Genomic DNA, 14,489 nt, shown 5'->3' with positions numbered 1-14,489 from the left:
AACTACTAATCAGGTAGTCCAACCACTGATTTGTAGCTTTATGCCTATGCATAGTGTATGCATAAATCTGTCAATCAGTGATGGCAGAACGCAGCATTCAGAGAACTGCTAGATAGCCAGCAAAGAAAACAGATTTTAATTTAAACTGTTACACCCAGCTAAGTAAGTGACACATCACTGGAATTGGGGTCTCTCCCCTACATCATGATGCTATCAGATTGGGTGACAGATTTCCTTTAAAAAGTTCTGGGAAAGCTGCATTTATAACTTTGCATAATATGTCTAGGATTACAGTGGTTAGAAATGTTGTATAATGATGTACATTAATAAAAATAGAAATAAAATAATAATACATCTATACTATAATATTCTGCTTATTCTGCAAACATTCTAACACATCTTTCATTTGTGTCTTCTCATGGTGAAAGAAAATTGGCTCTCAAGCATCATCCAGACAAAAATCCTGACAATCCTCAAGCAGCTGAAACATTCAAGGAGATCAACAATGCTCACTCAATACTATCCGACATATCTAAGAGGAATATTTATGACAAGTATGGTTCCCTGGGATTGTACGTTGCAGAGCAGTTTGGAGAAGAAAACGTTAACACGTATTTCATGCTGTCTAGTTGGTGGGCAAAGGTAAACAAGCACAAAATGATAGCACTTTTCTGCAAAAAGTCAGTAGGGAGTCATTCAGACCTGGAAGAGAGTCCACACAGTATGAGAGTTCTAGGTTTTACACCCACACCTTTTATTTGTCATTCAAGCAGCTGTACATTTGTTCTTGCATTTAACCTAGAATAAAACCAATACGTAAAAACACTGCAATAAATGAATAATAAGTAAGACATGAGGCAGTGTGGTAGCTCAGTGGTTAGTGGTTAGCCTTGCAGCGCTGGGGTCCTGGGTTCAAATCCCCACCAAGGACAACATCTGCAAGGAGTTTGTATGTTCTCACTGTGTTTGCGTGGGTTTCCTCCAGGTACTCTGGTTTCTTCCCACACTCCAAAGACTGATAAGGAATGTCGATTGTGAGCTTCAATGGGGACAGTGATGATAATGTAGGTCAAGAATTGATGGCACTATATAAGCGTAAAAAATAAGATACTTACTTATTAGGTGTTTTTTTTAATCAAAACAGAGTAAAAGCCATCCCACCTTGGGTAAGGTGACCCAATCATGATGGTCCCTAACTGTAATATCTCACCTTGTAATGTGCCAGTTGGCTTTCAAATAGATAGGGGCAGAGCTGTAAATGTGCCTGTTTGTGTTGAACACATGCATGTGATAGGCTGAATAGAAAAGGTGCAAAGACAAAGGAGGCGGCCACTCCACCAAATGTACTGAGTACAAGAATCAAATTGAAAACAAAGCACAAGGGACAGCACTTGAGTCTTGAGGAGATCATTTGCATATTCCCAGTGCCTTCTGGGATAAGTGAAGAGTCTCCGCGAGCTCAACGATCACTGGGTTTTGGCCGTTGCAGCTGAAAAGAGGAAATCGGAATTTTGGCTCATCTTTCATCGTTTTTAAGAAATCTCAATATGGAAGAGGCCAGGAGCCATTTGGTGAGCTGAATTTCTTGCTACATGTTCACAGACTTACCAGTGGAAAAGCCAAACTTCACATGCCACAAATGCAAGCTTGTGTCCCTGTTGGATGAAAAGTTGCAAAGTCTCGAAGAAAGGTTAGCTACGTTGAAGATCATTAAGGAAGGTGAAGAGTTCTTAGACAGAGCAGAATTATCTCTTCATGTTATAGAAAGAGAAGAAATTCGAAGTGCACCTGAAGAAACAGAGGAATGGAGACATGTGACCCAGAGAAGCAGGAGGATCGGGAGGCAGTCAGCACCCATACTACTCAGAAACCAGTACCAGGCTCTCACGCAGGAAAACAATGAAGAAATACATCAGGATAAGACTTTGCCCACAAACAGCAACCTTGTACGCCTTCAGAGTCCTCCTGGATGGAGAAAGAAAAATGTTGTGAAGAAGAAACGGAGAGTGGTGGTCATGGGGGATTCCCTGTTGAGAGGAACAGAAGCCGCTATCTGCAGACCGGATATAACTTCAAGAGAAATGTGCTGTCTTCCAGGTGCAAAAATTAAAGATGTGTCTGACAGGATATCAGGACTCTTCAGACCTACAGATGACTACCCATTCCTGCTACTACATGTGGGGACAAATGACACCGCAAGAAACGACCTGGAAACCATCTGCAGAGACTTTGAAGACAAGAAAGTGAAAGAACTGGGAGCGCAGGTGGTCTTCTCTTCCATCCTCCCAGTGGATGGCCATGGAACAAGGAGGTGGAATAAGATTCTGCAGGTGAACAACTGGCTACGTCAATGGTGCCGTCAGCAACGATTTGGAATTCTGGATCACGGAGTGAATTACCTTTACGATGGACTACTTGCCAGAGATGGTGTGCACCTTACGAAGACTGGAAAACATGTATTTGGAAGTCGCCTTGCTACACTTGTAAGGAGAGCTTTAAACTAGAACAACATGGGAAGGGAAGCAAAAGACCAGAAAAAGCCATACACCTGACAAATGCTTTTGAGAACTCTGCTATTAGAAGTGGAAAGGAAGAACAAAGACAAAAGAATCTAATTAATAAAAATATTGGAGAGATATTATAAAAACTATCAAATTGTGTAGCAGAATTTTGGATAACTAGAAGAGGAAGACCTGTGAAGACTCAGACGTCAAGGTTAGATTTCAGAATGGCAGATTTTAGGGGATTCAGAAAGAGAATTGGAGGGATCCAATGGCTGGATATCCTTAAAGACAAAAATGTCCAGGAAGGATGGGAAATCTTGAAAAATGAAATTCTCAAAGCACAATTGTTAACAATTCCAAAAAGAGGGAAGAATAGGAAGCATTTAAGGAAGCCAGGATGGATGAACACAGAACTTAAGCACATGCTAAAAAGGAAGAAAAAAATGTTTATAAAATGGAAAGAGGGAGGCATATCTAAAGAAGAATATAATGCTGTCTGCAGAACCTGCAGGGCACAAATCAGATTACTAAAGCTGACAATGAATTGAGGTTTGCAAGAGATGTCAAAAGCAATAATAAAGAATTTTGGGGATATGTCAAAAGTAAAAGAAAAGTCAAAGATGCTATAGGATTTTTACAGGATGAAAATGATGAAATGGTAAGACAGGATGTTGAGAAGGCTGAACTTTTAAATTCCTATTTTGCATCTGTTTTCTCTCAGAAAGGAAATATAACACCAACTGTTCTTCACTGTCCTATTAAGGGAATAGAAGAATCCAGGATATCTATAAACAGAAAGATAGTGAGGAAACACTTAGCTAACCTAAATGAATTCAAGTCTCCAGGTCCAGATGAATTACACCCCAGAGTACTGAAGGAGATAGCAGAAGAAATTTTTGAACCCCTCTCCATAATCTTTGAAAATTCTTGGAGAACAGGAGAAGTCCCAGAAGACTGGAGAAGAGCAAATGTTGTTCCTATCTTCAAAAAGGGGAAGAAGGTGGACCCAGGCAACTATAGGCCGGTGACTCTGACTTCTATACCAGGAAAGATCTTTGAACAAATTATTAAACAACATGTATGTCAGTACCTGAATAAGAATGAAGTGATTAAACAGAGTCAGCATGGGTTTGTAACTAATAAGTCATGTCAGACTAACTTAATTTCCTTCTATGACGGAATCACTGATTGGGTGGATCAAGGAAATGCTGTAGATATAGTATATCCTGACTTCAGCAAAGCATTTGACAAAGTATCTCATACAATCCTTATTGAAAAAATGACTAAGTATGGAATGGACAAGGCAACTGTTAGGTGGATTCATAACTGGCTTAGTGATCGGACCCAGAGAGTGGTCGTAAATGGCTGCACATCCAGTTGGAAGAATGTCTCAAGTGGGGTACCACAAGGCTCTGTCCTGGGTCCTGTATTGTTCAACATCTTTATCAACGATTTAGATGAAGGAATTGAGGGTAAACTGATTAAATTTGCTGATGACACAAAGCTAGGAGGGATAGCTAATACTAGAGAAGAGAGAGAGGATTCAAAAAGATATAAATAAACTGGAGAAGTGGGCAGCAACTAACAGAATGGTTTTTAACAGGGAAAAATGCAAAGTACTACATCTGGGCAATAAAAATGAAAAAAGCATATACAGAATGGGAGGAATAGGCCTAAGCAACAGCACATGTGAAAAAGACTTGGGTATACTAATAGATCACAGACTGAATATGAGTTAACAGTGTGATGCAGCAGCAAAAAAGGCAAATGCAATTCTAGGATGTATTAACAATAGCATACAGTCTAGATCATGTGAAGTCATTATTTCCCTCTACTCCTCTTTGGTCAGACCTCATCTGGAATATTGTATCCAGTTTTGGGCACCACATTTTAAAAAAGACATCAACAAACTGGAGCAAGTTCAGAAAAGAGCATCCTGAATGGTGACCGGTCTGCAAACCCTGTCTTGTGAGGAAAGGTTGCAGGATTTGGGATTGTTTAGCTTGCAAAAGAGAAGACTGAGAGGAGACTTAATAGCTGTCTACAAATATCTAAAGGGCTGTCACATTGTAGAAGGATCAACTTTATTCTCATTTGCACAAGGAAAGACTAGAAGCAATGGGATGAAACTGAATGGGAGGAGACACAGATTAGATATTAGAAAAAACTTTTTGACAGAGTGATCAATGAGTGGAACAAGCTGCGACGAGAAGCGGTGAGTTCTACTTCAATGGAAGTCTTCAAACAGAGGCTGGACAGACATCTGACTGGGATGATTTAGCGAATCCTGCTTTGAGCAGGGGGTTGGACCAGATGGCCCAGGAGGTCCCTTCCAACTCTACGATTCTATGATTCTATGATTTCACAGCTAGTATATGTATAACGTGCAGGTACACATATACACTTTGGCTATTAACAGACAGATATAACCTACGTGTTGAAACACTGCAATATGGAAATAAATAGTAACATGTAAAAAACGCATTTGGAACTTGATCAAAATAAAACATTTTTGATAAAAAAAGCATAAAAGCCATCCTACAGCAACAAGCTGTACCCTATCAATATGGTCCCTATCTCTAATATCCCACCTCGCTATGTGCCAGTGTAAAGAGGAAGACCAGGCTGTGGGTACTTGCACAATGCCGGGTCTGGAACTGTTGAGGCTGCGTCCGGTGTTGCCGGGGGGAAAGAATGGGGAGCTGGACAGGTCCCATGACCCGGGGAGAGGGGGGTGGCTAAGCTGGGAAAGGAGAAAGAAGCGCGAGAAAGAGAGTTCAGTTTCCCGCGGGCAATGAGAGCGGGAGCAGGTGTGCGGCGTGCTCCACAGCGAGAGAGGCAGCGTGGAGCCGTGCCCCAGTAGAACTTATGCAAATGCTCTGGTGAGACAGTGTGTGTGCAGAGCACCATGCGCCCAGCTAGACAGAGTGTGGAAAAGTGAAGGGCAGGTACAGGACCCTGAGGTGCATTCCCCATTGTTGAAAGACGTGCAGTAGCTCCCGTGTTGGACAGAGGCTCCTGCAGCGATCTGTTATGAATGATTCACCGTAGGAGGCAAAAACAGAAATACTAGCTAAGTCCAGAAAACCAGAGAAGTTGGCAGCTATCGGATTGCAGACCCCTGAACCTAACAACAACTAGCAGTAGCTGTGGGGGGTTCCTACGGTGCCCTAGACCCCTCGATCACAGCCGGAGAACTACATAGCCTAAAGACAGAAAGGGAAATCCAAACTGCCCCAGAGCAGACCCCAAAGCAATAGGCAGCCCCCAAAATATAATGACGGTGAAGCAAGATGAAAAAACACTCACACAGATAGAAAGATTGGCTGAGCAAATGATGGGGCCCAAGCTAACTAAATAGGACAGAATAGAAAAGCTGCTGTCTGCAATCCGCCAAAACCCTCTCAAAAACAATAGCCAACAGACTGATAGGGAAAAAAGCCCTGAAGACGCTAGGCTTCAAAAAAACTATATCAGTACTCAGGTATTTTCTGAAGACAGAGCAAAAAGGAATTCAGCACACCCAGCAGGGAAAGGCAGAAATCCAGAAAAACAAGGCAAAACAAAACCAAAACACAAATGCAAAAAGTTGAGTAGAAAACTTAGCTTTTGAGGAGCAGGAATCAGACTGGTCTCCAAGAATCCCTCAGAGTAATCACCCGCAAGGCAGAAGGGCGTCGGCTGCCTTATATCCAGTCAGCAATCCCAGTCACCCAGTCATCATCATTCTGCTCACGTGCTTTGTAATCAGCCTCACTACCTTCCTTCACCAGAAGAGGGAGTTCATCAGACCTCAATGGTGAAGGGGAAAATGAACTCACAACAGTACCTCCCCCTTGAGGAGGGGTTACCGAACCCTCATCCACGCCACCAGGGCGATCAGGGTGAGCCCGATGAAAGGCACGCACCAATCTTTTGGCATGAATATCAGAGGCAGAGACCCAGGAATTATCCTCCTGACCATAACCCTTCCACTTAACCAAATACTGGAGTCTCCGTCTAGCCAGACGGGAATCCAGTATCTTCTCTACCTCATATTCCATGTTACCTTCAACTAATACAGGGTCCGGAGGTGCCACCCCAGGAACAACTGGTTCAACAAACGTCTTCAACAAGGACTTATGAAACACATTATGAATTTTAAATGTGACAGGAAGAGCCAAATGAAAAGAGACTGGATTAATAATCTCCAAAATCTTGTAAGGTCCAATAAATCTAGGCTTAAACTTAGGAGAAGCCACCTTCATAGCGATATTTTTTGATGATAACCAAACCATATAACCAACCTTAAACTGGGGACCAATGGTCCTACGTCGGTTGGAAAACCGCTGGGCCTTTTCCTGGGAGAGAGATAACTTATCCACCACTTGGTCCCAGATCTGGTGCATTCTCTCCACCACAGTGTCAACACCTGGACAGGCAGAAGGCTCCACCTGCCCTGAAGAAAATCGAGGATGAAACCCAAAGTTACAAAAAAAAGGTGACATCAAAGTGGCAGAACTAGCTCTATTATTTAAAGCAAATTCGGCCAAGGGCAAAAATGAAACCCAATCATCCAGATCAGCGGAAATAAAACATTTCAAATACGACTCCAAGGTCTGGTTTGTTCTCTCCGTCTGCCCATTGGTCTGAGGGTGAAAAGCAGAGGAGAAGGACAACTGAATTCCCAGCTTGGAACAGAAAGTCCTCCAAAATCTAGACACAAATTGAACTCCTCTCTCAGATACAATGTTCTCAGGAATCCCGTGCAAGCGAACCACCTGTTGCAAAAACAGGGGCACCAACTCAGAGGAAGATGGCAACTTAGGGAGTGGTACAAGATGAACCATCTTAGAGAACCTATCACAAATCACCCAAATAACAGTCATTCTCTGAGAGACAGGCATATCAGAGATGAAATCCATTGAAATATGGGTACATAGCCTCCTGGGGACCGACAAAGGCATCAACAACCCACTAGAGCAAGAACAAGGTTTAGACCGGGAGCAAGTCCCACAGGACTGCACAAAATTCTTGACATCACGAGACAAGGCGGGCCACCAAAAAGACCGACTCACCAGATCTCTAGTACCAAAAATACCTGGATGACCAGCCAATACAGAGCAATGAACTTCAGACATCACTCTCTTCTTCCACTGGTCAGGAACATACAACTTTCCACTGGGACAACGCTCAGGTTTGTCCTCCTGGAACTTTTCCAGAGCATGTCTCAAATCAGGCGAGATGGCAGAAAGAGCTACCCCTTCGCCTAAGATGGTAGCAGGCTTGGTCACCACAGGAGAATCAGCAAAGAATCTCCTAGAGAGGGCATCTGCCTTGACATTCTTAGTGCCAGGAAGAAAAGAGACCATAAAATCAAAACGTGTAAAAAACAAGGCCCACCTAGCCTGTCTAGGGTTCAAGCGTTTGGCCGACTCCAGGTAAATCAAATTCTTGTGGTCAGTGAGGACCACGACTTGGTGTTTAGCTCCCTCCAACCAATGTCTCCACTCCTCAAATGCCCATTTCATGGCTAACAGTTCCCGATTCCCCACATCATAGTTACGTTCAGATGGAGAGAACTTTCGGGAAAAGAAAGCACAGGGATTCATTTTAGATGTTACAGGATCCTTTTGGGACAAAACAGCTCCTGCACCAATCTCAGAAGCGTCCACCTCTACCTGGAACGGGAGTGAGACATCAGGTTGCCGTAAAACCGGGGCAGAAGTGAATCTTCGCTTCAGCTCCTGAAAGGAAGAAACAGCCTCCGGAGACCAATTCAACACATCAGCACCCTTCTTAGTCAGATCAGTCAATGGCTTGGCAATACTAGAAAATTTTGCTACAAATTTCTGATAAAAATTAGCAAAACCCAAAAACTTCTGGAGGGCCTTCAAAGAAGTGGGCTGAACCCAATCATAAATGGCCTGTACCTTGGCCGGGTCCATTTCAATAGTTGACGGAGACAAAATAAATCCCAAAAATGAAATCCTCTGTACCCCAAAAAGGCATTTCGATCCTTTCACATACAGGGAATTCTCCCTCAAGATCCAGAACACAGTCCGAACATGTTCCACATGAGAATCCCAATCCTTGGAGAAGATCAAAATATCATCCAGATAGATAATCAAAAATTTATCCACAAAGTCTCGGAAAATGTCGTTCATGAAGCACTGGAAGATAGAAGGGGCATTAGTGAGCCCAAAAGGCATCACCAGGTACTCAAAATGTCCCTCCGGAGTATTAAACGCCGTCTTCCATTCATCCCCATGCTTAATGCGGATAAGATTATACGCCCCCCTGAGATCAAGCTTGGTAAACCAGCAAGCACCTTTAACTCTGGAGAATAGATCCGAAATCAGGGGTAACAGATACTGATATTTAATAGTAATTTTGTTGAGGGCACGATAATCAATACAAGGCCTTAATGAACCATCCTTTTTGGCCACGAATAAAAACCCGGCACCTAAGGGTGAAGAGGATGGTCTAATATGACCCTTCTCCAACGCCTCCTTAATATATGATCGCATAGCCTCATGCTCGGGTACAGATAAATTGAAGAGCCGACCCTTGGGAAATTTACACCCCGGGCTCAGTTCAATTGCACAGTCATAACTCCTATGAGGAGGCAAAGACGCAGACTCATTCTCACTAAATACATCATAAAAGTCCGCCAAATAGTCAGGAACATCATGCGACTGAGGAGAGGTGGAAAAAACCGGAGCCTCACTAAGGGCACACCGACAACCCCAACTCACCATAGACACAGATTTCCAATCCAAAACTGGATTATGAATTTGCAACCAGGGAAACCCCAGAACAATGGTATCATGCAAATTATGCAACACCAAAAATCTGCAATTTTCTTGATGATCTGGGGCGACCCGCATTACCTCCTGGGTCCAAAACTGAGGTTTATTTTTCACCAAAGGAGTAGTATCAATCCCCCTCAAAGGGATAGGTGTCCGCAGAGGTGTCATAGGAAATCCACAACGTTTAGCAAAATCCAAGTCCATTAGTTTCAGAGCTGCTCCCGAATCCACAAAAGCCTTGGCGGAAAATGTGGACAGGGAGCAGATCAGAGTAATTGCCAGAAGAAACTTAGGTTGAACACCACCCACAGAAAACGTGTGTGCAAAACGTTTCTCTCGTTTAGGACAGACAGAAATAACATGCGAGGCGTCTCCACAAAAAAAACACAGCTTATTACGCCTTCTGAACTCCTGATGTTGCTCCCTGGACAAAACTCTATCACATTGCATAGGTTCAGACACTTGTTCAACAGGTGGCAACACCTCTCATGCAGTCCTGCGTTCACGTAAACGCCGATCAACCTGAATGGCTAATGACATAGAATCGTCAAGACCAGAGGGGACAGGAAATCCCACCATAGTATCTTTTACGGCTTCTGACAAACCCTTCCGAAAGAGAGCTGCCAAGGCATTATCATTCCAGGTAGTAAGGACCGCCCACTTTCGGAATTTTTGACAGTACAATTCTGCAGAATCTCAACCCTGGCTCAATGCCAACAGGGTCTTTCAGCCTGATCAATAGCATTAGGTTTGTCATACAACAACCCCAAGGCTTGAAAAAATGCATTCACATTAGTCAGAATAGGATCATCTGGTTTCAAAGAAAACGCCCAATCCTGGGGATGGCCACGCAGCAAAGAGATGACAATTTTAACCTGCTGCGCGGAGCTCCCTGACAAGTTAGGCTTCAAGGCAAAAAATAATTTACAATTATTTTTGAAATTCAAAAATTTAGACCGATCCCCAAAAAACACACCAGGAGTAGGTATCTTTGGTTCAGCAGCATGTGAATGAGCAAGGTAGGCGGAAATTCCCCGCACTTCCGCAGCGAGCTGCTCCACACGATCAGACAATTGCTTTATCTCCATTGAGAGAAAAAAAAATTCCCCCTACGGCCTCAGAGATATAGAGGAAAAAATATACACACTTTTTTTTTTTGCAATTCTTTCCTGCTATTGAGTACAATAGGATCTGCGTTATGGCGGGTGATTCTGTTATGAATGAGTCACCGTAGGAGGCAAAAACAGAAATACTAGCTAAGGCTGGTTTCACATTTGCGTTTTTTAGCGCTGGAAAAAAACGCTAACCTGCGCATGCGTTTTTTCCCCTATATTTAACATGGGTGCGCATACCTGCGCGCTTGTAAGCGCATGTATGCGATTTTCATGCGCTGCGTTTTTTTGGGGTGTGCGTTGTGATTTTCCAGACGCAGCATGTTGCATTTTTTGGTCCTGCAAAAAAGCGCATGCGCACATATGCGCACGTTTTGCGCTAAAAATGGCCATTATAGCCTATGGATGCGCATATGTGCGCACTGGCATGCTCATGTATGCGTTTTTTTGCATATGCGATTTTTTTTTTTAACCATGGAATTTAGGGGTTTGGGTTAGAGTTAGGGTTAGTTAAGGAGGTTTAGGGTTAGGGTCAGGGTCAGGGTTAGGGTTGGGGTTTGGGTCAGGGTTAGGGTTAAGTATGGTTTGGTTAAGGGTTAGGGTCAGAGTTAGGGTCAGGATTAGGGTTAAGTATGGTTTGGTTAAGGGTTAGGGTCAGGGTTAGGGTTAGGGTTAGGGTTAGGGTCAGGGTTAGGGTTAAGTATGGTTTTGTTAAGGGTTAGGGTCAGAGTTAGGGTCAGGATTAGGGTTAAGTATGGTTTGGTTAAGGGTTAGGGTCAGGGTTAGGGTTAGGGTCAGGGTTAGGGTTAGGGTCAGGGTTAGGGTTAAGTATGGTTTTGTTAAGGGTTAGGGTCAGGGTTAGGGTCAGGATTAGGGTTAAGTATGGTTTGGTTAAGGGTTAGGGTCAGGGTTAGGGTTAAGTATGGTTTTGTTAAGGGTTAGGGTCAGGGTTAGGGTTAGGGTCAGGGTTAGGGTTAGGGTTAGGGTCAGGGTTAGGGTTAGGGTCAGGGTTAGGGTTAGGGTTAGGGTTAGGGTTAGTTAGGGTTTAGGGTTTGGGTTAGGGTTAAGTATGATTTGGTTAAGGGTTAGGGTCAGGGTTAGGGTTAGGGTTAGGGTCAGGGTTAGGGTTAGGGTCAGGTTTAGGGTTAGTAAAGTCATGGTTTGGGTTAGTGTGAGGGGACATCCAATGTTGGAAAAAAACGCAAACGCGGTAAAAACGCACTAAAAACGCATACAAACGCTTAAAAACGCTGCGTTTTTTTCATGCATGCTCATAAAAATGCTTGAAAAAAACGCAGCAGTTGTATGCTTTTGTATGCGTTTTTTCAATGCGTTTTTTTGCGGGAAAAACGCGCTGCAAAAAAAAGCAAGTGTGAAACTAGCCTAAGTCCAGAAAACCAGAGAAGTTGGCAGCTATCGGATTGCAGACCCCTGAACCTAACAACAACAACTAGCAGTAGCCATGGGGGGTTCCTACGGTGCCCTAGACCCCTCGATCACAGCCAGAGAACTACATAGCCTAAAGACAGAAAGGGAAATCCAAACTGCCCCAGAGCAGACCCCAAAGCAATAGGCAGCCCCCAAAATATAATGACGGTGAAGCAAGATGAAAAAACACTCACACAGATAGAAAGATTGGCTGAGCAAATGATGGGGCCCAAGCTAACTAAATAGGACAGAATAGAAAAGCTGCTGTCTGCAATCCGCCAAAACCCTCTCAAAAACAATAGCCAACAGACTGATAGGGAAAAAAGCCCTGAAGACGCTAGGCTTCAAAAAGACTATATCAGTACTCAGGTATTTTCTGAAGACACAAAAGGAAAAAGGAATTCAGCTCACCCAGCAGGGAAAGGCAGAAATCCAGAAAAACAAGGCAAAACAAAACCAAAACACAAATGCAAAAAGTAGAGCAGAAAACTTAGATTTTGAGGAGCAGGAATCAGACTGGTCTCCAAGAATCCCTCAGAGTAATCACCCGCAAGGCAGAAGGGCGTCGGCTGCCTTATATCCAGTCAGCAATTCTAGTCACCCAGTCATCATCATTCTGCTCACGTGCTTTGTAATCAGCCTCACTACCTTCCTTCACCAGAAGAGGGAGTTCATCAGACCTCAATGGGGAAGGGGAAAATGAACTCACAACAGCGATCCCCACTTCGGCTGCACAGATTTTTGGACTAGGGGCTCAGCAGGCAAAACTAGTGACCGCCCGTTGCTGCCAGAAGCCAGACCGTAATTTGTTGGGATCCATCCATCTGAAGACTTCATACCGGCCCTTGCTGGTACTACTACCCCCAGCGGACTGCCTGTGGCTGAGGAACCTAAAGACACGATAAGTTTAATCACCAGACTCTTGTTACACTGCAATTTCTGATGTTGATTTATCTGTTGTCTCCCTGCCAGGAGTTGCCTTATTGTTATAATTAAACTGTTTTATTGTTAACCCTTGCTCTGCCTTCCCTGCGTTACTGCATCCTGTAACCTACTTACCTTTGACGTAGTTGGCAGGATGCAATCTACGAACGCAGAGGCAGCAGACCAATCGGTCATGGGTGCCCCAAGAGCCAGTTTACCGCTGGGGGCCATGCTCAGCAATGTCTCCAAATTTACGGGGAGCAATTCACTGCTGTGGGACTGGACTGAGTGGGTCAAAGGCATGTTAAGGATACACCCTATGACCCCCGCTATGCAAGCAGAGATTGCTGTGATGGCCTTGGACAGGGAGGCTAGATGTTCTGTAATGTTTCAGCCCCCTCATGAAGGGAAGACTTTCCCCAAGGAGTTAACAGTAAATTTTAGATGAGATGCATGGGGGTCCCACCGATGTCGGAGAATTATGGATGCGATTTTTTACCCGTGTTCAGAGGGAGGGGGAATCAGTGACTCAATACATGAATGCGATACATGAGGTGCATGTGGCGATTGCCAAGCGGGATGATGTGGGGGCAATAGGCGTGGGACCTCTTGATGTGATCTTGAGAGATCAACTTGTGGCGGACCTCAGGGATGCGTCTTAAGCAAGGTTTGCGGGAGCGCCTGTGTACCAATCTGCTCATGACGTTCTTAGAAATCGGAGTGGTAGTGCACTTGTGAGAGCAGGAACAGGGGACGGCAGTCTAGGCAGGGATGGTTAGGAGCAGTGAGTTACCTGCCTCGCCTGCGGCTGAGCCAGGATGGGCCAGAGAGATCCGGAAGGAAATACAGGAAATGTGGGAAGAGTGGACCGGCCTCAGAAGAGTCCCCACTGCGGCTTCAAATCCACCCAGAGACAGTAGTGATTCCGAGTCCCGCTTGTTCACTGAACATCGCCAGGAAATGGGGCAACCCCGAGCAGAGAGGAATCCGACTTGTTTCAAGTGTGGAGACGTTGGATATTATGCCCGTTGTTGTGAGATGGGGGCGGTCTCTGACTTGGCAGCCATTAAACTAGTGGGCTCCGTGGCTGGGGGATGTCGATAAAGGCCAAGGAGGAGAAGGCAGTCCCAATGTTTCCATGAGTCCCTTCATATGGGTCGAAATGAATGGTCGAGCCGTTCGCTGCCTAGTCGATATCAGATCACAGGTGACCACCATGCCGGAAACGCACTTTAGACATCATTACCCTGAGGTGATGCGGCCGGAGTGGGCCCCAGTAATAAAGCTGACCGCAGCCAATCAGTTGCCCGTCCCAGTTGTAGGTGTGATCTAGATGAAGATTACAGATGTTGGCTGGAAAGGAGTTGTGTTGGTCACCGGAGATACTGGCAGCGGTCCTGCGGTGACTCTGGGGATGAATGTGCTGAATGAACTCAGAACTCTCTTGATCAGCGAGCCGCCAGATGCTTTTCTGAACTGATGGAGTCCATGAACCCCCCCAGAGGAAGGTGTTTAAACAATTGATACGGGTTGCCCAGGCTCAAGATACGTCAAGTGAAGAGAGAGTTTTAGGAATAGTGATAGTCCCTGCAGCTGCTAAACTCATTCTACCATCTGGTCAAACTGTGCTCACATTGCCAGTCCAAACTTGTACACCACTTGAAGGAGTGGAAGCACAGATAGAGCCAACCTTAATGGATCAGATACCCTCAGGACTCCTCATTGCTCGG

General features: G+C 44.6%; 1 protein-coding gene across 2 annotated transcripts in view; it reads left to right on the top strand.

Moving 5' to 3' along the window:
- DNAJC5B (DnaJ heat shock protein family (Hsp40) member C5 beta) overlaps window positions 1–14,489 on the top strand; it is a 219,325-nt gene that overhangs the window by 158,066 nt on the left and 46,770 nt on the right. For both annotated transcript variants that reach the window (XM_073583916.1, XM_073583917.1), the window contains one exon: window positions 429–642. In XM_073583916.1, the coding sequence (XP_073440017.1) occupies window positions 429–642 (214 nt within the window). The remainder of the gene's footprint in view (window positions 1–428; window positions 643–14,489) is intronic.

Source organism: Dendrobates tinctorius, unplaced genomic scaffold (assembly GCF_039654945.1).
Source record: "Dendrobates tinctorius isolate UK_male_01 unplaced genomic scaffold, ASM3965494v1 ptg000082l, whole genome shotgun sequence".
NCBI classification, from domain to species: domain Eukaryota; kingdom Metazoa; phylum Chordata; class Amphibia; order Anura; family Dendrobatidae; genus Dendrobates; species Dendrobates tinctorius.
Note: the sequence above shows the minus strand (reverse complement) of the source record. Positions and strands in the feature narration are given on the sequence as shown.